Consider the following 17,500-nt stretch of genomic DNA (forward strand, 5'->3'; position numbering starts at 1 on the left):
CCGTGAAGAAGAGGACTCCATTAAGAAAATTGTTTCTGAAAATGTATCCCCGACTGACGACACCAAGAATATCAACTTAATCATATATTACCAGAATCGGAGGACGTGCGACCTTATTATGAAAAATAACCCCTCTCCACAGGTACGAGAACCCCTGAAGCAGACGCATGTAGTGTACCAGTATACATGCCCAGTCCGCGAATGCAGCAGCGCCTACGTAGGTATGACTACCATGCGACTGTCGAAGAGACTCTCGTGCCACGCCCAAGAGGGGGCTATCAAGAATCACGCCTGCACCAAACATCAGGAGGTCATCTCCCAAGATGTCATCATACAGAACACGAAAATCATCGGGAAGGCCCCTGATGCCCGTTGGTTGTGCCTGCTGGAGGCAATCCTCATACAGCAAATAAAATTTACACTTAATACGACGCAGGAAGAATTTCTCCTCCCTACGAGTATGAGAAGACCTGCCACCAACAATGACACCACCAATCACGACAACTCCACGGAAGACAACGCCCCCAAACGAGGTACTCCTGCAGCTGATGGAAATCAAATTAGCCGTGACGTCCCACAGCGTAGAGCAACGCCCATCAACGTTACAGTGCCGCTCAGGAGGTCCAGGCGGCTGCAGGATATGCTGCAATGCAACCATCGGCTTGAAGAAAGTGGCTTGAGACCTGGCTCAGGCAACCAATGAAAACGAAGACTCACTGCCACCAGCCAATAGGAGACAAGCATGGGGCAGACCCCCTGCTGTCAACCACAGATATAAGGAGGACGGACACCGCACCAAGTTTATCTGTAAAATTCAAATATATACACCTATTTTGACCCTGTATTTGACCATGACCTCTATAAGTGCTCTACTAGCCTGTTTAATTTAAAGAAGTACAATAATCTATCTATTTCACTTTTTTGAATAAGGATAACTCTCTCTCTCTCTCTCTCTCTCTCTCTCTCTCTCTCTCTCTCTCTCTCTCCATACAAAATACATGTCACCGCGGTAACTCTCTCCCTTGTTTTGGCTGGAAGCGTTAGAAGAGTATGTACATAAATTTACATTTCTGAGGGAACAGAGAAATAAACTCTCTCTCTTTCTCTCTCTCATACTGAAATGAAAGAATTTTTATGGTAGTATGTAGTATGTAATGTGCTTATTGATATTTTCAGTGAATAATAATAATAATAATAATAATATAACTAATTTCAAACTGTGTGTGGTAGAATTTTAAAGAAACAAAAATAACCTTTCCATTTCACTTAAGTAAGGATAACTCCTCTCTCTTACGGAGATGAGAGAATTTTTATGGTAGATATATATGTTTACTAATATTTTCAAATAATAATAATAATAATAATAATAATAATAACAATTTATAATAATAATAATAATAATAATACAATTGTAATTTCAAATGAAAATTCTTCCCTTTGTCTTTCTTTGTGTCCATTTCTCTACCTTCTCTCAACTCCAGAGAAGCTCGAAACTCAGGAAGCTGTCAAATATGTCAAGTAATGTGACAAGGGAGGGGAGTGGTGCCATATAATGGACTTTCAAGATAAGTAGATATTAGCATCTCTAGAGGTGAGTTCTAACTATTCGCTGGTTCGAGCTACTCGTTGGGGTGTCTGGTACCCATCCCCCGCAAATACAGGGGGAACATTGTATTTTAATTTGAAGTCCATCTTTTTTAATTTAATTTTCATCTTTTTTAATTTGAATTTGATCTTTTTTAATTTAGTTTTTATCTTTTTTAATTTGAAATTGACCTTTTTAAATTTGAGGATAAAATGCTGTTTTTTTTTAGTAACAAGAGCGTAAAATTAAATAAATATCCCCGAATCGGCCAACGCAGTGTAAATAGTACTTCACCAAAATGTCCTAAAACAAAAGGAAAAGTCAAGAATCCCAGAATTGACTGCAGCTGACAACCAGTCTGTAGCCATCAGCCAGCAGAAACAAACTTAGCTCTTTGCCAAGTGGTTCCTCTCTTACCCCGAAAGGGGGCCAGGGTCATTGTTACCTAACCAAAACAGAACAAAATTAGAGCAATCCACGAATTTCAGAAATTATCTGCTGGGCGAGTGAAACTCTTAGCTATATAATTACTGGGTAAGTCTCATAATTAAAAGTTGGGAATTGGGTGTGGTTATGTCCTTAGGGTCATTTCTTAGGAAATTCTTAGTTTCTGTTAAGTGCTAAAGTTTAGTAGTTGGCTTTTAGTAAATCAGTGGGTTAAGTTTATGAAATGGACTTTTAAAAACTATTTTGCAGTAATAAAAAGGTCTATTTTCATTTCCAGGTTGTAATGCCGAGTTTTAAAAGTAACTCAGACTGCAAGGGGTGGCCTCAAGATGTTGGTATAATAGCAATAGAAGTCTACTTTCCATCAGAATATGTTGATCAAGAAGAACTGGAAATATTTGATGGTGTCTCAAAGGTAAATATAATTATGTACTTGTTGAATAGCAAATCCATAACTTGTAGCTTTCAAAGATTGGGAGGCGAGTTGTGGGAGGTGCCAAGGAATAATGTGGATAAGAGAGATCAAGAATATATTAACTTTTGAAAGCTACGAAATTGAATAGAAGGTTAGGAGCAAAGGAAGGAGAAAAAGATATTTACAGAATCTGTATCAAAATCAGAAACAGCAATGACAAGATCTGGGTCAGCTAGGTGTCATCAGAGATAGAGAAGGAAGTATTTTGCTTAAGGAGTATGATGGCTAGATTATTATTAGGATTTTTAAACGCCAAATGAAATAGGCTATTTGAAGAAGGTGGGGATGGCAGAGGGTCTTTTTGAACATATAATCTATTGAAATAAAGAGGGTTATAAGTAAAATGAAGAATGACAAATCACCACGATCATTATAAGTGTAAATTAAAATGTTAATGATACTTGATGTAGAGGGGTAAGAATGGATACTGGACCTGTTGAAAGCAATATTGCAAGAAACCGTAATGCCCAGTGAGTGGGGAGGAAGTCTGACGGTAAATGTTTTTCAACAGAAGAGAAATATTATGGAGTGTGGTAACTATTAGGTAGTAAATCAGACTAACAGGAAATTTGTTATATTGGCGGGGGTTCTGTTCTCGGTTGGGTGCCGATAAGCGAAACTGCCATTAACTGAAACTCAGCAATCTTTGGTGCTTATGGCACCATTTTTGGTTAATGGTGCCTCTGTTAGGTATGTTATGGCGCCATAACTCTTTTATCGACCCCTTATGGCGCAGACAACCGAAACTTGGCCCTTATGGTGCCATAAATCCCCAATTATGCGCCATAAAACCGGACCACCATTAACCCTTAAACGCCGAAGTGGTAAAAAAAAAATGTCTCCCATGTGCCGGAGGTGTTTCAGAGTGAGCGCGGAAGCGGAAAAAATATTTTTTTCAAAAAATCACCGCGCTCTTAGTTTTCAAGATTTAGAGTTCATTTTTGGCTCCTTTTTTTTTGTCATTGGCTGAAGTTTATTAGGCAACCATCAAAAATGAAAAAAATTATCATTATCATATATAAATAATGCGATATATGATAGCGCAAAAATGAAATTTCATATATAATTGTATTCAAATCGCGCTGTGCGCAAAACGGTTAAAGGTAACAAGTTACTTTTTTTTCGTTGTAATGTACACTAAATTGCGATCATTTTGGTATATAACACATTGTAAAACGATAAAAGCAACACAGAAAATATTATCACAAAATAATGCATGAATTCGTAACGTGCGGACATAAACATATTTTTTTCAAAAATTCACCATAAATCTAAATATTGTCCTAGAGACTTCCAATTTCTTTCAAAATGAAGACAAATGATTGAATATTACTATACTGTAAGAGTATTAGCTTACAAATGCAGTTTTCGACCATATCTGACGAGTTAAAGTTGACCGAATGTCGAATTTTTTTATATATATATTTTTTATATGCAATTATTTCGGAAATAAGAAAAGCTACAACCTTCAAATATTTTTCGTTTTATTTTACATGAAATTGCGCACATTTTCATATATAAAACTCTATGAAATGCCTAATATGAAACAGCAAATATTCCGAGAATGGGACGTACGCATTTCGGAGATTTGTGGCGGAGAATCCACGCGCGGAGGGAAGGAAAGTTTTTTTTTTTTAAATTCACCATAAATCTAAATATTGTGCTAGAGACTTCGAATTTGTTTCAAGATGAAGATAAATGACTGAATATTACTAGACTGTAAGAGTTTTAGCTTACAATTGCGATTTCGACCATTTCGGTAGAGTCAAATTTGACCGAACGTGGGTTTTTTTCTATTTATCGTGATTTATATGCAAATATTTCAAAAATGAGAAAAGCTACAACCTTCAACTATTTTTTGTTGTATTCTACATGAAATTGCGCACATTTTCATATATAAAACTTTATGTAACGGCTAATTTAACAAGGTGCAAACATTGCCACAATCGCACGTATGATTTTTTCGGAAGAGTTACCGCGGACGTAAAGAAAATGTTATTTTTTTCATAAATTCACCATAAATCGAAATATTGTGCTAGAGACTTCCAATTTGTTGCAAAATGAAGGCAAATGCTTGAATATTACTAGAATATAAGCGTGTTAGCTTACAATTGCGTTTTTCGACCATTTCGGTAGAGTCAAAGTTGACCAAAGGTTTAAAATTTGTCACTTATCATTTTTTATATGAAAATTTTTCAAAATTGATAAAAGCTACAACCATGGGTTGTTTTTAGTTGTATTGTGCATGAAATTGCACACATTTCCATATACAAAACTTTATGTAACGGCTAATTTTAAAATGGTGCAAACATTACCACAATCGCATGTATGATTTTTTTCGGAAGAGTTACCGTGCGGATGTAAGGAAAAAGTTTTTTCATAAATTCACCATAAATCGAAATATTGTGCTAGAGACTTTCAATTAGTAGCAAAATTAAGGTAAATGATTGAATATTACTAAAATATAAGAGTTTTAGCTTACAATTGCGTTTTTCGACCATTTCGGTAGAGTCAAAGTTGACCGAAGTTTGACATTTTGGCACTTATCGTTATTTATATAAAAATATCTCAAAACTGATAAAAGCTACAATCATGAGTATTTTTTCGTTGTATTCTACATAAAAATGCACACATTTTCATATATAATACTCCATGTAACGGCTAATTTAAAATGGTACAAAAATTATGTCAAAGTGACGAAATAATTTCCGAGATGTGTCACAGATACTTTTTAGTGCGGCAAGAAAGAAATTCGCGCTTGCGCGCCTGCGTAACGATTGTAAACAAAACAACACCTCGATCCGTGAACTCCCAGCATCCCCCAAGGCGCGTAATTCAAAAGTTTTCGGCTGGTAGGCCTATAAGTATTTTTCCGCGAATTTAAAAAAAAAATTTTTTGAGTTGACGTATGGTACGTCCATTCGGCATACGGGAAACATTTTGACTCCACGTTTAATACGTCCATTCGGCGTTTAAGGGTTAACTAAGACCGCCGATAACCGGTGTAGGAAGAGAATACAGGGTGATAAATTACAAGTAAAGATTAGTTAATGGTTTTCATTAATAGAGGGAAAGTAGATGCTGTCTTATATTAAGACAGATGGAGCAAAAGTGGCTGGAATGTAACTGGAAGCTCTGCCATGCATTTACAGACCAAGAGAAGGCATTTGATAAAATAACATGAGGGGTAATGCTTTGGTGTTTTAAAAGGAAGAAAGCGCCAGAATAATTGATTAGGTTGACTGCAATGAAGTATAAACGAACAAGAACAGTAGTACTAACAGCCTGTAGCAAAACAGAAATGCTTGGAGTTAGAGTTGGTTTATATCAAGAATCACACTTAGCCCATTTCTGTTCTACTGATTATTTATACATGTATTAAATGAAGAGATTTGGAATGAAAATCAATGAGAATTATATATTGTATACAGATGATTTGGTGATTATGACAGGAAATAAAGAATTGCAAAGAAGAGTAAGAGTGGCAATAATCTCTTGAATGGGGTGTTATTAAGGTATAGTGAGTATAAGTTAGGTTATGGTGTAGTACTAACAGCCTGTGACAATCAGAAATGCTTGGAGTTGGAGTTGGTTTATACCAAGGATCACACTTAGCCCATTTCTTTTCTACTGGTTAAGTATAGATGTATTAAGTGGAGGGATTGGGAATGAAAATCAATGAGAATTATTGTATGCAGATGATCTGGTGATTATGACAGGGAATAAAGAATTGCAAAGAAGAATAAGAGAATGGCAGGAATCTCTTGAATGGGGTGGTATTAAGATAAGTGAGTATAAGTGAGGCTGTGATGTTCAGCAGGCAGGAAAGGGATAATTTATATGTACAAAACAGAAGAGGCCTAAATTTAAAACATGTATAGAACATGTATACAGAGAATCTACTTGAGGCCAGGAGATAGGGTGTAAAGCTAGGTTGAAAGTAGGATAAAAGCAACTCGGAGGAATTGGAGGCAAGTGGTAGGACCAGTGTGTGATAAAAGAATGCCAAAATAGAGGTGGCACTGTAGTCTGACCAGTGATGATATAAGGTGCAGAAAAGGGATTTTGATGGAGGAAAAATCTATTTCTGGGCAATGACCTGTGTCGCCCAGTGAAATATATCCTTGATCCTCATTTCTAAGGCATAAATATTGCTATATATACCAGAGAAAAAAGAGAAACAATAGTGCTAGAATATTCTGGCTCGCTCACCTTTTAATAAAGGTGTCAGTATAGTAAAAGAGCGAGTGGAAACCACTACCAGAGATCCCTTGCCAATTAGCTTCTTCCTCCGCTAAAATCCCCCACCTACAGAGGAGCCGAACCAAAGCCCCGCTACCCGCTACTACTATTGAACGTCTCTGGCGTCATTCCTGAAGATAGTACCCAAGCTTGGGCCAGACAGGGTGAGGAATGTGAAAAGAGGGTGGGATTTCACTGGGCGACACAGGTCATTGCCCAGAAATAGATTTTTCCTCCGCCAAAATCACTTTTCTGCGCTTAGCCCGTGTCGCTTCGTGAAATATCCTTTTAGTTCATATTTCTAAGGTAAATATTACTAACATTACCAGAGAAAAACTAAAATGGGATGTCAGAGTATTCTGACTTGCTCACCCTATATAAAGAGGGTGTCGGTAGGGTTTCTGGGGCAAGTGAAACCACTACCACGGGCCTCTTGTCATTTAGATCTCTCCTTCACAAAATCCTCCTGCTAGGAGAGCTGATAGACAGCCCACGCCAGTAACTACTACTACCAGCGCTCCCACGCCAACACGAGCGCCTCTAGCGGCCATCCTTTTCGTTAGCAGCATCCTGCACACACGTGTTTTTTCTCGCTGTGCTTTTGTGCTTCCGTTTCTGGATTTATCTTTCACCATGGAGCTCCAAGCCATCGCCGCAGCTAAGTTAAGTACTGCTTAAGTGTTTCACGTATTTTTAGCCAGCTAGGGCCCGTTTTACCGCTTTTATTTAGGTTCTATGACGGTGCCCTCTGCGAAATGGCTACAGGCTCGCCCCAGCAGGCTCGCCTCGTGTGTTTCATTATTCAGGCTTCTTTGGTCTCCCATACCGTCGTAGCTATGACCTTGCAGTATTTATGATTACTTTTTTGTGTTGTGCAAGATGTGCTCTTCTTTTTATTATGGGAATCTAGCTCGATTGAGCTTATGCCTCGTTACCTTAGCTCAGCGTTCATGCATGCATGTACCTTTGTCTAGGTCTGTTAGGCATTTTAGGACATGTGTCCTTCTCTTTTTAGTCCTACTATCCTGGCCGTCGCCCTCTGTTATCACGTATTGGCAGAGGCCAGCTCCCGAGTAGTTAGGTGCCCTCCCTCCCAGGTTGGTTAGCCTAGCTTCTCTATGACATTACTTTCTCTATTACTGATGGTTCCTTTCCTTTCTGCTATGATAACTATGCTTATTTTGTTTTGCATGCTAGAGACGGTTAGAGGTAGCCTAGGCTACCTCAGTTTGCCTGGTCTATCCGACCGCGTGGCCCTACCACGTTCACGGTGAACCAGGCGATCGCCATGAGCCACCGGCTCAGTCCCCCCACCCTGCTTCCTCCCCCCTACGGGGGGTGGGGGTGCAAGTATCGCTTGCTCATGTTGCCATGGCAACCATCCGGGCTCTCTCCCCTCTTCCTCTCTACCTGGAGAGGATACGGGAGTCGTTGGGGGGGGGGGGGGGGGACATCTGAGACTGTCTCTTCCTACCGTTCTCACCCTGGGTTCCACGGGGGTGTCTCCTGTACGCTCAGGCTCGGCTGGCCACCTCGCTCGTCCGTACTCAGACCCCCTCGGGTCCCTTACTGCTCTCGCCTAACCCGTCACCCCTCTTACCCACCGCATCAGCGGCGGGCTCCGCTGGCTCCGCCAGCTCCTTAAGGGGGTGACGGAGAGAAGCTCCATTGCATGCATCTCTATACAGTTATTGATTCTTGTTATCATTTATATATATGTTGTATGTTTTGTATTCAGCTAGCCGGCGGAGTGCTTGCTCACCAACCGGGTTCTCCCCCTGCCTGCAAACTTTTCTGACAGCGGAGCTGTGCTCCCACTAATTTTATTATGATTATTTACTTGTTTAGCCTACTCATGTTTCTCCCCGCCGTCCTTGTACTCCTCACCCCGGCGTATAGGCTGGTTACTAGTTTGGTGAAACTCCTTACCCCGGTGCGCCAGAATTTTCTAACTAGTATACCAGCCCTATTGGACACTCACCACTACAGGAGAATAAGAGAAGGCTAACACCTATATTTTCCACTCCGGCATCTGACGGATTGTCATATCTCTTAACGGACTTTGTCCTGTTAGTCAGTGTTGATACTCATGTATCTGTTCACTTACAGGCTACCCATTGCCAGGAATCCGGCTGTAACGCTGTGTTACAGGACCCCTGTGGCCACGAGGTCTGCCAGACCCACGCCATTTGTGCCATCCGCTATGGGGACATAGTGGTCTGGCACCATGAAGCCTGCTCGATCTGCTATGATCTCGTGGAGCGGTTTACCTCCGGCGTAAGTATATACCGGAGTTCATTTGCTATATAAAATTTGACTATACAAATGCAGTCCTATAAGAGATACAAAATGATATATTTGCTTATATTGTTAATCATAGAATTTTAGGCTTTCCAATCTAGGGCTTACAATAACCCTCTCTTTTAGGCTATCGCTGTCAAGGACGCCATATCGGCCACCCTGAAGGCCTGGGTTGGCGGATTTGGCAAGAACGTGACCAAGGGGCAGCCATACATCCTGGACAAGAATATGGCTGTCCGTATCTTCCCGGGAGGCAAGTCCACCTGTTATGTCGACCCGGCAGCGGCGGCCCCGTACATTGCCACCATTCAGCATCAGGTGGCCCAGGCACTGGCGGGCCAGGGCAACTCCGAGATCGCAGACGACGTGGCGATGCTGGATTTAGACCTTGAACCAATGGCGGTAGGTGATACAGGTAGTATGTTGGATGAGGCAGGTTTGTTGGGGACTCAAGGGCTTCCTTGGGTCCGTCTGGATCTACTTCCCCTGTACCTTCTACTCCTTCTTTCCAAGGTTTCTCAGAGAGCAAACTTTCGGTTAGGCTGAAGTCCACTCAGGCTATCCCTAAGGTGAAAGGGAAGCGTGAGTTAAAGACCCTGGAGAAGACAGTGTCCAAAAAGGGATTTTGACGAAGGAAAAATCTATTTCTGGGCAAGGGTCCGTGTCGCCAAGTGAAATCCCCCCCCTGTTTATCTCCCACCCTTGTGCCCAAGATTGGTCTCTAACTTCAAGGATGGCCACGAGAGGCGCTGCTGTCGGCGTGGGGGAGTCTGTAGTAGTAGTTGCCGATGCCGGCTGTGTACCAGCTCTCTCGGGAGGGGGATTTTGATGAAGGAGAATTCTAAATGACAAGAGGTCCGTGGTAGTGGTCTCACTCGCCCCAGTACCATACCGACACCCTCTTTTTATTTAGGGTGAGCGAGTCAGATACTCTGACATCCCCCTATTTTTGTTTTTCTCTGGTAATGTTAGTATCATTTACCTAGAAATAATGAACTTAAGGGATTATTTCACTGGGCGACACGGACCCTTGCCCAGAAATAGATTTTTCCTTCGTCAAAATCCCTTTTCTGGGCACAGTCCGTGTCACTTCGTGAAATAGTACCAGAGAATTAGCACAAGATTGGAAAGAAACAAAATAAGGTCTTAAGAAAACGAAAAGAAAGCAAAATAGTTATAATCTAGTTGAATTATTTACAGAGTTATCATACTTAAACTTAAACTTAGTACAATTTAACATGTGTTAGCCTTAAAATATATAACATGACTTAAAATTACACTTAGTCTAACTTATGATAACTTAAAACTAGATTGTATTGAACATTATATATATATACAAGTGAGACTCTCTAGCATAAAAATAAGAGAGGATAACTCACAATAGTCCTTAAGACTTATAAACATTCATAATATATATAAGTGAGTCTCCCTAGCATAAAAATAAGGGAGAACATCACCAAACAGTCACAATCAGCAATAATATTTACAAGTGTGAGTGCCCCTAGCAAAAAAAACAAGGGAGACGTCACAATATCTAGCCTTTCTAGGCAGCTAAGGCTCAAGACAGGATTGAGCTTGACGGTAGGGTTAGGGGAAATATTAGTGAGGCAGGTAGAAAGGAGATCTGGATCTTCGACTACAACTACTAGACAGTGTCAGGAGAAACTATGTTTCCTGCTGCCACTGCCGGAAATTTAAGAGATTCCAAGGATTTAAGTAGTGACGATTGAAAACTGTCGGCGATTTCCAGCCCGTGTACTTTTTTAAATCATCAAAATTCATATGCCCTGATGTCATGGGCTCTAGGGAATGAATCAGGATTAGCTTGTTTAATAAAGTACAGGATTTGTTGTCTGATCCCTTTAATGGAAATGGTGCCACCTTTTTCCCTCATGAAGAGGGGGCCTGAGGATCTAGATGATGTCCTGGACAGATAGGCTCGTAAGGTCGTCACCGGACGTAGAGAAGGGTCGACATAGAGAAGGGTCTTGGGGAAGAGGGAGGACCTTCCAAGGGGCCCATCTCATTAACCCTTAAACGCTGAAGCGGTAAAAAAAAAAATGTCTCTTGTGTGCCGGAGACGTTTCAGAGTGAGCGCAGCGCGGAAGCGGAAAAAATATTTTTTTCAAAAAATCACAGCGCGCTTAGTTTTGAAGATTAAGAGTTCATTTTTGGCTCCTTTTTTTGTCATTGCCTGAAGTTTAGTATGCAACCAACAGAAATGAAAAAAATTATCATTATCATATATAAATAATGCGATATATGATAGCGCAAAAACGAAATTTCATATATAATTATATTCAAATCGCGCTGTGTGCAAAACGGATAAAGGTAACAAGTTACTTTTTTTTCGTTGTAATGTACACTAAATTGCAATCATTTTGGTATATAACACATTGTAAAACGATAAAAGCAACACAGAGAAAATATTATCACAAAATAATGCATGAATTCGTAACGCGCGGACGTAAACAAATATTTTTTTCAGAAATTCACCATAAATCTAGATATTGTCCTAGAGACTTCCAATTTCTTTCAAAATGAAGACAAATGATTGAATATTACTATACTGTAAGAATATTAGCTTACAAATGCAGTTTTCGACCATATCTGACGAGTTAAATTTGACCGAATGTCGAATTTTTTTTATATTTTTTTATATGCAATTATTTTGGAAATAAGAAAAGCTACAACTTTCAAATATTTTTCGTTTTATTTTACATGAAATTGCGCACATTTTCATATATAAAACTCTATGAAATGCCTAATATGAAATGGAGCAAATATTCCGAGAATGGGACTTACGCATTTCGGAGATTTGTGGCGGAGAATCCGCGCGCGGAGGGAAGGAAAGTTTTTTTTTTTTAAATTCACCATAAATTTAAATATTGTGCTAGAGACTTCTAATTTGTTTCACGATGAAGATAAATGACTGAATATTACTAGACTGCAAGAGTTTTATCTTACAATTGCGTTTTTCGACCATTTCGGTAGAGTCAAATTTGACCGAACGTGGTTTTTTTTCTATTTATCGTGATTTATATGCAAATATTTCGAAAATGAGAAAAGCTACAACCTCAACTATTTTCTTGTTGTATTATACATGAAATTGCGCACATTTTCATATATAACACTTTATGTAACGGCTAATTTAAAATGGTGCAAACATTACCACAATCGCACGTATGATTTTTTCGGAAGAGTTACCGCGTGGACGTAAAGAAAATGTTATTTTTTTCATAAATTCACCATAAATTGAAATATTGTGCTAGAGACTTCCAATTTGTTGCAAAATGAAGGTAAATGCTTGAATATTACTAGAATATAAGCGTTTTAGCTTACAATTGCATTTTTCGACCATTTCGGTAGAGTCAAAATTGACCGAAGGTTGAAAATTTGTCACTTATCATTTTTTATATGAAAATTTTTCAAAATTGATAAAAGCTACAACCATGGGTTGTTTTTAGTTGTATTGTGCATGAAATTGCGCACATTTTCATATATAAAACTTTATGTAACGGCTAATTTAAAATGGTGGAAACATTACCACAATCGCATGTATGATTTTTTTCGGAAGAGTTACCGCGCAGACGTAAGGAAAAAGTTTTTTCATAAATTCACCATAAATCGAAATATTGTGCTAGAGACTTCCAATTAGTTGCAAAATTAAGTTAAATGATTGAATATTACTAAAATATAAGAGTTTTAGCTTACAATTGCGTTTTTCGACCATTTCGGTAGAGTCAAAGTTGACCGAAGGTTGAAATTTTGGCACTTATCGTTATTTATATGAAAATATCTCAAAACTGATAAAAGCTACAATCATGAGTATTTTTTTGTTGTATTCTACATAAAAATGCGCACATTTTCATATATAATACTCCATGTAATGGCTAATTTAAAATGGTAAAAAAATTATGTCAAAGTGACGAAATTATTTCCGAGATGTGTCACAGATACTTTTTAGTGCGGCAAGAAAGAAATTCGCGCTTGCGCGCCTGCGTAACGATTGTAAACAAAACAACACCTCGATCCGTGAACTCCCAGCATCCCCCAAGGCGCGTGATTCAAGAGTTTTCGGCTGGTAGGCCTAAAAGTATTTTTCCGCGAATTTTTAAAAAAACTTTTGTATGTCGACGTAAAATACGTCCAGTCGGCACCCGAGAGACAAAAAATGTCGTCGTAAAATACGTCCAGTCGGCGTTTAAGGGTTAAGGGATCCTCATTTTTTGCCAAAAAGCTACGATCTGGAGATAATAGGACTTCTCCTGAAGGGAGAAATTCTACATGTCCAGAGGCTCTGGAAAGGGCCGACAGTTCTGATATTCTGGCTCCTGAGGCCAGACTTAATAAGAATAATGTCTTTCTTAATATCATCATATAATTGCATGAATCGTTGTCAGTATCTGAAGCCAGTTTGAGAACGTCATTCAAGAACCATGAAATTGAACTAGGCCTTTCTGAAGGTCTGAGTCTAGCACAAGCTTTGGGAATACATAGACGAAAAGTACGAGTCTGTTAAGTCTATCTTAAAGCCAAACTGGAAGATTTTCTTTAAAGCTGACTTATTGGTGATAATAGTACTAGCTGCAAGACCTTTTTCAAACAGGGATCTGAAAAAGGATATAGCTAAATTAACTGTCATGGTTTGAGCATCTGTTTCCTTCAGGAAATTTGCCAGTTTTTTAACTGCTGCATCATACTGGCGCAAAGTTGATAACCTTTTATCCGATTCTAAGAAAAGGATATTCTGGGGATCAATATTTGCGTCTCTCTTAGCCGCGAACTTCATGAAGTCCATAAAGTTAGGGTTTTGAGAGTTCCTGAGGAAGCGAACACAGTCCTCATTTGTACTGACTGAGACAGTTTGGGATTGGGAATCCGTTGAGGCCGGAAACCCAATTCCAGGAGGAGAGGATACCAATTGCTCTTGGGCCACTCCGGGGCTACTAGAGCTACTTGTCCCTTGAATGACCGACCTGAGTTTGTTCAGGACTTTCAATAGAAGATTCACTGGAGGATAGATGTATATCTTTCTCCATTGATTCCAATCTATGGACATGGCGTCTGTGACATAGGCCAGAGGGTCCAGGTTGGGGGCCACATAGCAAGGGAGCTTGTGGTTGGATTGAGACCGAAAAGATCCACCTGGAGGCCTGGGACCTTTTGGCATACCCACTGGAATGAACGCCTGTCCAGGGACCACTCCGATTCTAGAGGGACTGAGCGAGACAGAGCGTCCGCTATCACGTTCCTTACTCCCGCCAGATGAGTGGAGGATAGATGCCATTTGTACTTGGTTGCTAGGGAGAAAATGGCTATCATGACATGGTTCACATGTCTTGACTTGGATCCTCCACTGTTGATGCAGTGTACCACTACTGCGCTGTCCAATACTAGTTTGATATGGGAATTCTTGGCTGGTAGAAGCCTTTTCAGGGTGAGGAATACTGCCATGGCTTCCAATACGTTTATGTGAAGCCGGCAGAACTGAGGCGACCAAGTCCCTTGAACTTTCTTGAATTGGGAGTATCCTCCCCACCTGCTTAGAGAGGCGTCCGTGTGGATAACCAACGCTGGAAGGGGGAATTGGAGAGGAACTGATTTGGACAGATTTCTGGACTCCGCCCAGGGGCAGAGACGCTTGCGAAGAATCGGCGGGATTACTGACAACTTGTCTCGAGATTTGACATTTGCTCTTGAGCGCCAAACTCAGTTTATATCCTTCAACTTTGCTTTCAACAGAACGTCTGTGACCGACGCAAACTGGAGGGAACCTAGGATTCTTTCCTGGTTTCTCCTTGATGTCTGTTTGCATTTGAGGAATTGTCTTATTGATTTGGCTGTTTCCTTCCTTTTGACCAATGGAATTGACAGAGTGTGGGAGTTCAGGTCCCACTGAATGCCGAGCCACTGAAAACGAGGCTCTGGAGTCAGCCTGGATTTGGTCTTGTTTATTTGGAACCCCAGATGTTCCAGAAACTGAATTACTTTGTTTGTGGCTTTGAGGCATTCCTCGACGGTTGTTGCCCAAATGAGCCAATCGTCTAAGTACGCTACTACCATTATCCCTTGTGATCTCAGTTGTTGAACTACTGATTCCGCTATTTTCGTGAACACCTTGGGGGCTACGTTCGGCCCGAAGGGCATCACTTTGAAAGAGAGTGCCTGGTCTCCCAACCTGAAGCCTAGATATGGGCGGAAGTGTCTCGCGACTGGGATATGATAGTATGCGTCTGTAAGATCGATAGAGGTGGTGACGGCCCCACGGGGAAGTAAGGTCCGCACCTGCAAGATAGTCAGCTTTTTGGACTTGTCGCAACGAATGAATAAGTTTAGACGGTGTTACGGACTCTGGGATCTCAGAGACAATGTTACGGTGTCGAAATATCCTGGAAAGGGTTCGACACAATGTTACGGCCTCTGAGAGAGGTCCGCTTCAGGTTCGATATAAAATAAATAAAAAAAAATATATATATCAACACAAACAGTTGAAACTGGGGATACGAATATAGAAAGAAACACTAACACAACAAAGGTTTATTTACAAGCTTACTAACAAAGGTAAATGCAGAATGGTATCTCCTATCTACATAAAACGATAGAATCTTACACTGCATGAACTGGGGGAACAGTGACACAATTCAAATACTTGCGGGCCAGTTTAGTGACTCGAAGCAGTGGCTTCACAAAAGGAGACCGGCGAAAGCGGACGTCCTCTTGACTCCGTATTGCATGAACTAGTCTAATCGTAAGGCAGGAAACCCCCCCTTTTCTTCTCCGAAGTCTGTTCAACGTAGAGACAACTCGGCCGTCCACACCTGAAGACGACTAGACCAATATCCAACCAACTCTCAAACAACTCTTCTTTTGATTGATACTTCGTCGGTTCCTCCGTCTCTAGTCTCTCTCTGACGATCACTGCTGCTGATCTCTCACTGATAATCTGATCTGTGGCTCTGTGACTAACTGGTGATCTCTCTCTTTTATGATCTCTTCCTTCTACGATCACTGCTCTCCAAAGTTCGTTCGTCGCATTTATACGGCACTCAGGGGGCGGAGCCTACGGCGAACGCCACCGACTCCAGGGATTTCTAGAACTTCTTAGATGAATCTAGACGAGGTATTGCATCAGAAATTGTGGCGTTTCTCACGTCCAGACGAGATCCACAACACTCCTGCCGATTCTAGAACAGCCGCGAGGAAAAGACGCCTTCAACACGGGCACGAAAACCACCTTACTGCCGAACTTCTCGAAAATGCGTTCTCCTTTCCTTTATCTTCCTTTGCTATGAAGCAATTACCATCACACGCCCCCCCAAAAGAGAAAAAAAAGAAATCAATTTATTTTTTTTTTCTAAAGAGAAGCAAAAATTAAACAGCGGGGAAACAATTCTGCATAAAGCTTTAATCCAGTCAAACACGCACACTTCCCCACTAACACACTCACTCGTGCAATAACAGAAAACGGTTATTAGGTTACTCATTCTGAGAAATCTCTAGAGAGGCTATCAGCTAATACGTTATCCTTTCTCTTAATATGAACTATCTTCAGGTTATAGTCTTGTAATTCTAAACTCCAACGCATTAGATGTTTATTCTTGTTCCTAAACCTCTCCAAATAAACTAACGGATTATGATCGGTATACACAGTTAAAACAGAACCGCTACGCGCGTAAATCTCAAAGTGTTGCAAGGCTGTAACTAAACCAAACAATTCCTTTTCAATAGTGGAATAGTTCTGTTGCGCTTTATTCAGTTTCTTTGAATAATAGGCAACTGGGAGTTTCATTCCATTCACTTCTTGCAACAAAATCCCTCCTACGCCAATATCACTGGCATTGATCGCTAAATTAAATTCCTTACCAAAATCGGGTAATAATAGAACTGGCTCGTGAATCATTATAACCTTTAACTTGTTGAAGGCTCCAACACATGCGTCATCAAATACAAAACTGCGTCCTTTCTTAAACAGATTAGTTATGGGAGGGCTTATTTCCAAGAAATTTGGTACGAATCTACGGAAATACGAAACCATTCCGAGAAATCTCATGGCCTGTTTTTTAGTTGTTGGGATTGGGAAATTCACAATAGCTTCTATGTTCCGATCCTTTGGACAGATTTTACCAAGACCTACCTTATGTCTTAGATAAGTAATAGAGGCTTTCCCAAATTCGCACTTCTTTAGATTAAGAACGAGATTCGCTTTAGTAAGGGCCCTCAAGACTCTCGCCAAAATCCTTACATGATCCTCCCAAGTTCTGAAAATATCACAAGATCATCTAAGTACACGACACAGTTGTTGATGCCACTTAAAACTTTATTCATTAACCTTTGGACGGTACTGGCTGCGTTCTTCAAGCCAAAAGCCATAACTTTGGGCTCGAAACTACCAAATGGCGTTATAAAGGCGGAAATTTTCCGGGCTCGTTCACTTAAAGGTACTTGCC

The 17,500-nt window shown here is 40.4% G+C and overlaps 1 protein-coding gene across 2 annotated transcripts in view; it reads left to right on the forward strand.

The window, feature by feature from the left end:
- Positions 1 to 17,500, forward strand: part of LOC135205819 (hydroxymethylglutaryl-CoA synthase 1-like) — a 640,683-nt gene that overhangs the window by 40,510 nt on the left and 582,673 nt on the right. For both annotated transcript variants that reach the window (XM_064236994.1, XM_064237005.1), the window contains exon 2: positions 2,310 to 2,447. In XM_064236994.1, the coding sequence (XP_064093064.1) occupies positions 2,316 to 2,447 (132 nt within the window). In that variant the 5' untranslated portion in view covers positions 2,310 to 2,315. The remainder of the gene's footprint in view (positions 1 to 2,309; positions 2,448 to 17,500) is intronic.

This window comes from Macrobrachium nipponense, chromosome 11 (assembly GCF_015104395.2).
Source record: "Macrobrachium nipponense isolate FS-2020 chromosome 11, ASM1510439v2, whole genome shotgun sequence".
Taxonomy (NCBI): domain Eukaryota; kingdom Metazoa; phylum Arthropoda; class Malacostraca; order Decapoda; family Palaemonidae; genus Macrobrachium; species Macrobrachium nipponense.